At 37.9% G+C, this 11,060-nt stretch overlaps 1 protein-coding gene across 1 annotated transcript; it reads right to left on the bottom strand.

Moving 5' to 3' along the window:
* Positions 1 to 3,697: 3,697 nt before the first annotated feature.
* LOC103519264 lies at positions 3,698 to 8,490 on the bottom strand (the record flags this gene model as incomplete). Its single annotated transcript, XM_008484350.2, has 2 exons — positions 3,698 to 5,661; positions 8,166 to 8,490. Coding segments are annotated over 2 exons (1,815 nt in total), but the record flags the coding sequence as incomplete, so codon positions are not given.
* Between the last annotated feature and the right edge of the window lie 2,570 nt (positions 8,491 to 11,060).

The following is an 11,060-nucleotide window of genomic DNA, read 5'->3' as shown; positions in this document are numbered from 1 at the left end:
CAATAAATGGATGGGTGACTTAAACATTATATTGGGAATAAAGGGAGAACGGGCTCTAATCTTGATTTTAAATCATTATAATTATGAAAGTAAAATCAAAAAATCAAATCAAGAATAATAATAATAAACTGAATATTAAACAAATTAGGTAGGTAATAGGTACTGATTTTCTCTAATCATGATCAAATAAACTACGGGCTAAAAAATTCCCGGAGGGACGCGCCCAGCTTGTTGATAGAGGAAACTGTAATAACTGAGGTATTATCGTCCCGAAAGCAAAGGGAGAATTGTACCAACTTTTTTTTGTTTTTTCCTCCCCTCTTCTTTTTCCCCTCAGTCTAATGTTTTCCATTGTGTTTCAGGGATACATTGGCCCCACTCAAGCTAGGCCGGTTTAAAGAAGATCTGTTCTTCTTCTTGTTCTACACAAACCCAGGAGATGTATTACAACTAGCCGCCGCCGCTGAACTGTAAGCACTTGGACTCTCAATCACTACCCCTAAATACATAGTTAGGGCAAGGATTTTATTATTATTATTTACCTATTTATTTTTGTGAGTCTGCCTGAATTTCCCTTTGCTTAAGAAATAGCAAAGGTTGAGTGCGAAGGGCATCCACTCATAAAATTTGTAGCCAGAACCAAATGTCAGCCCAAAGCAATCACTTTAGATAGGGCTGGTAGTGGATGGAGGGATGAAGAAGATGATGAAGTGAAGCCTATTTTACAGCTGTGCCATTTCATATTTCACAGCTGTCCTAGGTAGGTATTGACACGGTATGATAGGGTAGGAGCTGTCCGGATTGAGAGTTCTGGCAGCAATATTGAAAAACGTATGCAAAAATAAAGCCCAATGGGGCCCACCCAAAAAGCTTCACTGGCCATAAGAATGGTCTGGTGGGCCACATGTGGCCGTTAGAAATCGCTGACCTAGACATTTTTTCAGAGGTTTTTAGTCCGTCTTTCCTTTATTATTACAATAGTAATAAAAAGGTATAAGGGACGGACTATTGTATTCACTTCGGTGTCTGTCTGTCCCCTGGTCGACCTGTAATATATCAAATTAAAGGTCTTTTTACCAGGATCACAAAAACGTAGAGAGTTCTGGTACCCACTCCCTCACCCCCGCAGCCCCCTACGCATGCGGGAGACCGCGGGATCCCTAAAATCGTGGAATGTAGGTAGGTATAGGTATAGGTACATCTTTCATTCTTTTTTTTTTTGGCACTGTACCTATCTCATACCCTGAATTTTAAAAGTTTATCTTTAAAGGAAGTTGATCAATGAAGGTTAGAGGGTGTAGAACGGGGCCCTAAAAGGTGTAATTCCAGTTGAGTGACCATTTCCTACTGCTTTGTAACCTGGTCGACCTATATATCAAATTAAAGGTCTTTTTACCAGGATCACGAAAATGGTGGTGCAAATTTTGTCCAGAAAACCATAAAAAAAAAAAAAAACTGGTTTTGGGGGATTTTTTTCACATTTTCTCACACAAATTTGTCGCGACGACCTATGAACTCAAAGCAAGAAAGTTTCAGATAACACTTCAGTGAATCATTCAAGACCGGTTTTAGCGTCACCTATGTTAAGCTATGCCGAGGAAGGCCAATAAATGGATGGGTGACTTAAGCATTATATTGGGAATAAAGGGAGAACGGGCTCTAATCTTGATTTTAAAATCATTACATGAAAGTAAAATCAAAAAATCAAATCAAGAATAATAATAATAAACTGAATATTAAACAAATTAGGTAGGTACATAGGTACTGATTTTCTCTAATCATGATCAAATAAACTATGGGCTAAAAAATTCCCGGAGGGACGCGCCCAGCTTGTTGATAGAGGGAACTGTAATAACTGATGTATTATCGTCCCGAAAGCAAAGGGAGAATAGGATTGGAGAAAGATAAATGAGAGTTTGTACCAACTTTTTTTTCCTTTGTTTTTTCCTCCCCTCTTCTTTTTCCCCTCAGTCTAATGTTTTCCATTGTGTTTCAGGGATACATTGGCCCCACTCAAGCTAGGCCGGTTTAAAGAAGATCTCTTCTTCTTCTTGTTCTACACAAACCCAGGAGATGTATTACAACTAGCCGCCGCCGCTGAACTGTAAGTACAACACTTGGACTCTCAATCACTACCCCTAAATACATAGTTAGGGCAAGGATTTTATTATTATTTTTTACCTATTTATTTTTGTGAGTCTGCCTGAATTTCCCTTTGCTCAAGAAATAGCAAAGGTTGAGTGCGAAGGGCATCCACTCATAAATTTTGTAGCCAGAACCAAATGTCAGCCCAAAGCAATCACTTTAGATAGGGCTGATTGAGAGGCTGACGAAAAACGCCGCCCCGTCTGTACCCGGGAAAAGGCGAAGAAAAAGAAGAAAATTTATATTTGTGAATAAAATAGATTAAATCCTGGAGTGGTAGAAATATTTTTGGCCCTTCCCTTTACAGATTTTTTTGACATCGTTTTGTGTCATTATCTTTATTATTATTATTTTTTTTAGTAGGTAGTAGTTATACAATGACAGTAAACCCCTATCAAACAAACAAACTTTTCACTTGAGTTCCATTTTTATAAAAACTCGTTTTCATTGAGAGATTTTTTGCGTGTTACATGTTTCATTTGTTTTCAGTCTATTTCCATACGTCGGATTAGATCGTGACAGAATCATAGTGACTTGCACATTCATTTTAACCGAACAAACACATGAGTTTTATTATTATTGTATATTTCGCCATAAAAACAAACATAAAAAATATCTGATTACTGATTATTACCAGCTATTAATTTGTTACGAAGAGAAATTTTTAGTGTGTATTTCCTTTGGTTTTATTTCCTGAGTGCTAATGTTTATCTTGTAACTCATAAAGTATTAGTGTCTTCTGACAACTTTCTTTCATGTGTGAAATTTTATTCTGTTTGATTTGTTCTCAAGCCCAAGTTCCTAGATATTGTTTTTAGGAGTCTAAGGCTTTGAGACTCGTCTGAAATTCGTCCTATAATAACTGTGAATACTGTGATATCTTATTTCCAAAGTAGCTCCTGATTTTAAAAATATTAAATACACTTAACAATACATACGAGTATATCTCATACTGAAATGCAACGACCTCTTGTCATCGGACATGTGATCAGTCAATAAATAAATAATATCTAAAATAAATATTAAGGATTATGTACATAAGAAAAGGCAGTGAAGGAGATATTATTTTTACATACAAACAGGTAGGTAGTTAGTTGAAAATTAATGTAAGGATTATGTACATAAGAAAAGGCAGTGAAGGAGATATTATTTTTACATACAAACAGGTAGGTAGTTAGTTGAAAATTAATGTAAAAAAGTTGTTTTGTGAATTTTTGGTAACATTATTTAAAGTTAGAACTATAAAGCTTTTAAAAAGTCCTAGTTAATTTCTAAACTCAAGAAAATTTATATTTGTGAATAAAATAGATTAAATCCTGGAGTGGTAGAAATATTTTTGGCCCTTCCCTTTACAGATTTTTTTGACATTGTTTTGTGTCATTATTATTATTATTATTATTTTTTTAGTAGGTAGTAGTTATACAATGACAGTAAACCCCTATCAGACAAACAAACTTTTCACTTGAGTTCCATTTTTATAAAAAACTCGTTTTCATTGAGAGATTTTTCGCGTGTTACATGTTTCATTTGTTTTCAGTCTTCTAAACTCATTTGTTGATAAGCTGAGGAGTGGGGTAGAAACGAGATTCAGATACATTTTGAGATAGATATTTAAGCATGCTTAGTAATTATTTACATTTTATGGCAGACCTAAATATTTAGAACAGTACTGTATAGGTACTTTTTGTAATGAAAAATCACTGACAAGACGAGACAAATTATTTTATGGCAGTGCTAATTGTCTTGTCAGTGAATTTAGCACTAGGGTCAGTCCATGTTCTCCCTGACTTGACACAGAACTAGTTGCTTCTGGTATAGGTCTCTAGCATTGGACCAACAGATTTTTCTGTTCAGTCTTTAAAGTGTGGCTCTGAAGCTTACAAGTTACAAGTTTGTGTCTTGGAGAATATAAAATGACCCCTAACATGCATCTCGTTCGTAATAGTTGTCGTTGTTTATCGATTGTTGGTAATCATTTTATCATGGCATTCAAACTATTTCATTATTTATGAAGCAGTCTCATTGACTAACTAGTGACTTTGACGAATTCAGCTGGATCAAATCCTCCGTGCATGTATGTTGTGGGCATGCCCTTGGCATCTAGAGATCTGACTCGTACGAATAAGAAGGCGGCCACCAAGCACGCAACTACCAACACAGCGAGTAACATAGCAAGACCAGCAACAAAGCTAGGCAAGCTAATACAGATGTGTTCAGAGTCTATACTCTTCTGTGATACAACCACTGTCTCATTACTGGTAGCTCCTGCGTTGAGAGCAAAGTTCACATCCCCAGGTGCGACTACTTGGATTGTTCTACTTGTGTTTACATCAGTCATTTCTTGAGCTTCTCTCTTATATACATGGAGAATAGTATCTCTCCTCCTTCGGGCTCCTCTTAGCTCATCTGGGAATATTTCTACAGATCTGGGTCTTCCTCCCAGTGTAACAAGGTCTCCTCCCTCTTCAGATACAGTTCCTTTCCTCTTGACTGTTTGGTAGGTAGCGCCATGGCCAGGGAGAGGGGGTGGTGGCATATGAACCTCATTATCAGAGATGCTGCTAGGGGAAGATTTCTGTGGTGCGGGGGATGAAGGGTTTGGTGAGTTGGAGACAGATGCTGCGGGGGCAGGAACGACTTCAGGTTTCTGTTCAGAGTAGGCACCAGCAGGACCAGAAGGATGTCTTGGATTAATCTCTGGGTAGCCAGGGCCTCCAAAGTCAGGGACGCCATACTCGGATCCGATAGAATTGACATGGGGAGGTGGAGGAGGAGGACCATATTCCCCACTACCGAAACCTCCTCCTAGTTGAGGAGCACCGTAGTCTCCACCACATCGAGGTTCTGGACAATTGTAACGACACACTTGAATAACACATTGGAAGTGAACATTCATGGAATCTGGGAACTTGAAGGCCTGGAAGTATGCAAAGGACACGACGGATGCAGAGGGTCCAAAGTTCTTGATCTTCTGGAACTTGGACATGATCTTAGGTCTGACGACACAACCATGTTGATCAACAAGTTGGATAGGAGCTCTCTTGCCATCATGAGCCACACAGTTTCTGACGAGCATATCGAATTTGTTTTCATCATCCTTGATAGCGAGTACCATGGTCATTGTCTGTCCAATCTTCACAATACCGGACACTTCGGAGGCCCAAGGTCCTTTTCCAACTTGGATTTGCATCCAGCATTGTAGATTATCTCCGAGGAAGTTAGCGGTAACTGCGTGGAGCATGTCCACTTGGAAGGGCCGAAATGTAACTGCTTTCTCATAGAAGTCATACCAGGTGCAACGTAACTTCCTGGCCTGATCCCATACCTCCTGAACATAGGGATCATACTGGATAATGATGGTATTCTCTACATAACTACCACTGGGTGTGGTGACACCGCCGACAGCATGATTAGCAGAGGAAGACATGCCACAACTGTTGAGGAAGATCTCAAATGTAGCGCTCAGATGACCTGTGCCTGGCTTCAAATGAACACAATGGGAGTCGCTGTAGTATCCTGAAAACATACAAACCAAACATAAACACAAGATGAGCGTGATGTTAGAAATACCTAGTAATATTATGAACTTTGGACCTATCGAGGTACATATTGGAATTGGAATATTCTGTTGGTAACGTGATGATCAACATGCTTGCCAATGCCAAGTACGAGTATGATAAACTTAACAAGGGCAGCCTTTGCTTGTATAACTTTCCAAGACGAGCTTTCTCTTCTGATTTAAACTACACATAACTAGGTAAGTATACTTAATACCTATAACAAGTATTATTATTAGTATCTACCTTCTTGGACACGTATAAATATTTATTTTTGTTATCTTCATAAGAGAGTTATCTGTAAATGTTTACATTTAAGAATACCTCTTTCTGAGTGCATTCTTAGCACCTCTAGAATTCACTGTTTTTATTAACTACCTACCTATCTAATGATGTGGTGTTTGTTGTTTGTGCCTTAAAAATTCAGCTAATCTCTAAAGACTAAAGAAGAAGATTCGGAAGTAAAGTTATCATACCTTGGACTTCATTGTCCAATTCTCATATACTTGTGTTAGAATAGGATCTAGGTTTATAATAATAAGTACCTACCTACTACCGAATATGATTTCATTTGAAGTTAACAGATGTATTCGTGTTGTATCTGCGTGATGCTATCAACTAAGCAACTAATTTATTCCAAAGTACTACACAAAAATACACACACGCTAATTGTGAGAAATCATTCATCAAACTTATTCTCTTATTCATAAATCTCGGCTTAATTAATTCTTGATGAATCGCCGACGTTTATGAGAGGATAGAAATAAATCAAGATTCGGAATAGAAAGGATTTTTAGGCCCGTTTATTCCTAGATAAGGTATATTCCTAGATACCATTGTTTTACCTACAGTGAGAAGTTTTCACCAGGTACGTATGACTTGCTTGTTCAATAGATACAAATCTACGACTATTACGGCTTTGACTACTTGTTTCATTTAAATCATAATATTCGTAGTATCTACCTATCTGTGGGTAGTGCTTTAGTTAGGCTGTAAAGTAGGACATGTAGTCCCTTTTTCCTAACAGTTCAATATTGCACCCTTTCATTAACTCATGAGTTCTGTGCTGAGTAGATCTCCTTCTCTTTATGAGGTACCTATACCTACTTGCCAGTAAATTCTTACCTCGTCATTCCACCAATCATCAAATTCCTTTCATCCAGGAAGTTACTACCTGTTACCTACAAGTTTACCTACCCCGTTGATGACATTAACAAATAGTTCCATGTGAAAGCTCACCATCTCATAACACACATTCCGATCCACATTAAACCTATTAGCTCTAATACGATCATGTGTTTTACATATCTGGACAGATACTTTTACTTTCACTCTTGGCCAGGCACTCTCCATCTACTCCATCACATGTGTAGAGATTTACGAGTATGTACATATGTATAACAGACAACACCCCGGAATGTGAGCTTTTACATCAGGTGTATTTTTTAAATATTACCATTTTTACCATTATTTAGACATTTTTTTTCATCTATTTAACCACTTTTATCCATTTTGTATCGAGTGTTATTCAGGCGTGTAAATTTCGCTAGTAAATTAGCGTCAATGTCAGCTGAAGTTTAGACACTTTCAGAGTCAGACTAGAACAGCTGTTTCGAATTAGATAGTCCTCCTCTCTTACATATGTAGCTCCTTTTGTAATATTCCTTCCTCAGAAATTCAAGGAGGTATCTACCTACCTATCTTTAACAAAAATCCTACTGTCTCTTGAGCTCACTCATGAAACGAATGGGACTTGTTTTCAGGATTTTGGTATGATCTATGATTCCTTTTCTATAACGAAGTAATGAGGCTCGTTTTTCAGTATCTGGACAGATACTTTTACTTTCACTCTTGGCCAGGCACTCTCCATCTACTCCATCACATGTGTAGAGATTTACGAGTATGTACATATGTATAACAGACAACACCCCGGAATGTGAGCTTTTACATCAGGTGTATTTTTTAAATATTACCATTTTTACCATTATTTAGACATTTTTTTTCATCTATTTAACCACTTTTATCCATTTTGTATCGAGTGTTATTCAGGCGTGTAAATTTCGCTAGTAAATTAGCGTCAATGTCAGCTGAAGTTTAGACACTTTCAGAGTCAGACTAGAACAGCTGTTTCGAATTAGATAGTCCTCCTCTCTTACATATGTAGCTCCTTTTGTAATATTCCTTCCTCAGAAATTCAAGGAGGTATCTACCTACCTATCTTTAACAAAAATCCTACTGTCTCTTGAGCTCACTCATGAAACGAATGGGACTTGTTTTCAGGATTTTGGTATGATCTATGATTCCTTTTCTATAACGAAGTAATGAGGCTCGTTTTTCAGGATTTTGATGTGATTCCTTCGCTATAACTTATTTTATTTACTTGTAGCTTCTAATACTTCATGTCTTGCTGGCGTTCTACCCCACCTACTGACTGTCAACCCTCTTGGGCCTCACAGGACTTACCCTTCGAGAAGATCATTCCGTAGAACGGCCTGTCAAACTCAATGTTGACTCGCATGTGGGTCTTCTCACACTGGACTTGCAAATGTTTAATCTGAGGCTGATCCGGCGACGCCAGGGGCCAAGGATCATCAGGGCCCGGGGGTGGGCCACCGCCCCCACCGCCTGAAGGATGAGGGGGCCCATAGTTGGAACTGGGGCCGGAGATGGGGGGCGGGGCCCCGTACACGGCCCTGTGTTCTAGAGGTAAAGCGGAGGCAGATGTGTCGAGCAGGGGAGCATCACAGGTGACATCCTGGAAACAGAACAGATAATTTGGAATGCTAATATTTCACATCTTTTTTAATGATACCTATATACCTTCTTTATTTCTTACAAAATTCAGTCGATAAATATTAACTGTATGTTAAACCACTATCTAAGAAGCTTATTTTGAGCGAATAAAGTGAGTTCCTAATTTCAACTCAAGACGATTTTACATCTGGTTTAAAACTAGCTGAGCACATTGCATACTTTCATAAAATATCAGGCGTTCATAAGAATGTGAGATCCATCGATACAGAATAATTGCAAAGAGTTCATGGGACTGTCACCGAAATAATAATGTATTTTAACTAGGTATTTATTATTTATCGGTAGGTACCTTATGGACTGAAAAAGCATAATAAAAGTTGCCGATATTTGCACAGACCTTTGCGTTTTTAGTCAAACATGGGTTTCGAACCCGAAAGATTCAATGGGTACCATACTAGCGTACATTACATTGAAATGAGGGTCTTTTCTGACGAAATTCCTGTGTGCGGAGTCTAGTATGTAAGACTATTGCACCCCACTGTACTACCGTAAGTCTAGACACAATTTCTGGTTCAGTTGGAAAGAAATAACTGGTGTAATGTTCACTAGGCACCTAACTACTGATACAATTAGTAATATCTAGCACATATTTCTTATTAATACGAAATTAAGTCGAGATGAAAACTTTCATGCTCTTCTCCTGTTGCCTCTTCAGCACCATTGAGAGTGCTTGGGCATTTCAGAGATTTATTATGCGATTAAGGTGTGTCCTCACATCCATGTTATCGAGGTAGTGTGGACGGTTTACTCAACATCGATCGACTATTTGTGGACACTACACCTTTAGACAACTCACTTTTGTTACCTACCGACCTACCTAACGTAAATTGATCAAATAATTAATAATCATATCGGTCAGAGGATTAGAAAAGTTTTCTTGGTAGCGTAGTGGTCAAAGTGCTCGCTGGGTAAACTAGAAGGCGCGGGTTCAATCCCAGCCGAACACCTTCCCGAGTTCAGGATGTAAAATGTTCCTAATATAATGTGCATTGAAATACCCAAGTAATGCCGACAAGAGGTTACCTTTACATTTATTTCCACAGGGTTTCAATATTGATCTGAATACCTGTAACCAAGTACAATACACAATATGTACATCGTGCTCACCGATATACTGACTACCATCATTAAATTTTCCCTGAAGATTAACATTATGACGTACTATCTGGACAGATACTTTTACTTTCACTCTTGGCCAGGCACTCTCCATCTACTCCATCACATGTGTAGAGATTTACGAGTATGTACATTATGTATAACAGACAACACCCCGGAATGTGAGCTTTTACATCAGGTGTATTTTTTTAAATATTACCATTTTTTTTAAAACCCATTAGACATTTTTTTTTTCATCCATTTAACCACTTTTATCCATTTTATATCGAGTGTTATTCAGGCGTGTAAATTTCGCTAGTAAATTAGCGTCAATGTCAGCTGAAGTTTAGACACTTTCAGAGTCAGACTAGAACAGCTGTTTCGAATTAGATAGTCTTCCTCTCTTACATATGTAGCTCCTTTTGTAATATTCCTTCCTCAGAAATTCAAGGAGGTACCTACCTATCTTTAACAAAAATCCTACTGTCTCTTGAGCTCACTCATGAAACGAATGGGACTTGTTTTCAGGATTTTGGTATGATCTATGATTTCTTTTCTGTAACGAAGTAATGAGGCTCGTTTTTTAATTATTGGTGAAAGGGTTAAAAAAATATTCTGGTACTTGGTGGTACTCCTCGTAAACCCACACACAATGGAAATTCCCTCTTCAGCATACATTATTATTATTATGACTTGTTTAGTGCTTGACCTACTTACCCAAAGTAACCGCTGTTACATCTTGCGACGCGTATCTAACATTACGTCACAGAGTTTTATATTTCCAAGCTCTGCTCTGACGTCAATAGGTGTTTTTTTTTACTTTGGTTATTTCTTACGTAACAGATATGATACAGATTAGCCATCAGACTTTCACACCTACCTTCTTTGCTTTGTAATTATAACATTCCTTTGCCCCCTCCGAGAGAAAGTTGTTCATGAACAAATGTAACCTGTAATTTAAGAGACCAAACTTTGGAATCTTTAGATTGGATGTATCCGGACACTTTGCTTTTACAATGTTTTACTGTCCTGCGGGGATAATCCATTATTACAAAATGTTTCTTCCCAACATTCAACACATAAAATCTAATCTTCTTAAAAACTAGGATTTCATGTAATGATCAGGTGTACCTAGGCATAGTGATGGGTCGTGGGTAAATACCCACTGGGTGGGTAAATAAAAATTGGGTATTTACCCGGGTATTTATTACCCCCCAGGGTGGGTAAATACCCGGGTATTTAAAAAAAAGAAGAAAAATAAACAAAAAACATCGTCACTTGATTTTTTTTTTTAATTTCCTGGGCACAATTCAACTGAGGCGCTTCTTGAAAATACCCGGGTATTTATAAAAATTGGGTATTTTCCCGGGTAAATACCCAGGGTATTTACCCCAAAAATAAGTACCCGGGTATTTACCCATCACAAATCCAGGCACACAGTGGAAACTT

Source organism: Diaphorina citri, unplaced genomic scaffold (assembly GCF_000475195.1).
Source record: "Diaphorina citri unplaced genomic scaffold, Diaci psyllid genome assembly version 1.1 scaffold2632, whole genome shotgun sequence".
Lineage (NCBI taxonomy): Eukaryota > Metazoa > Arthropoda > Insecta > Hemiptera > Psyllidae > Diaphorina > Diaphorina citri.
The sequence above is the reverse complement of the archived record's forward strand: the minus strand, read 5'-3'. Positions and strand labels throughout refer to the sequence as shown.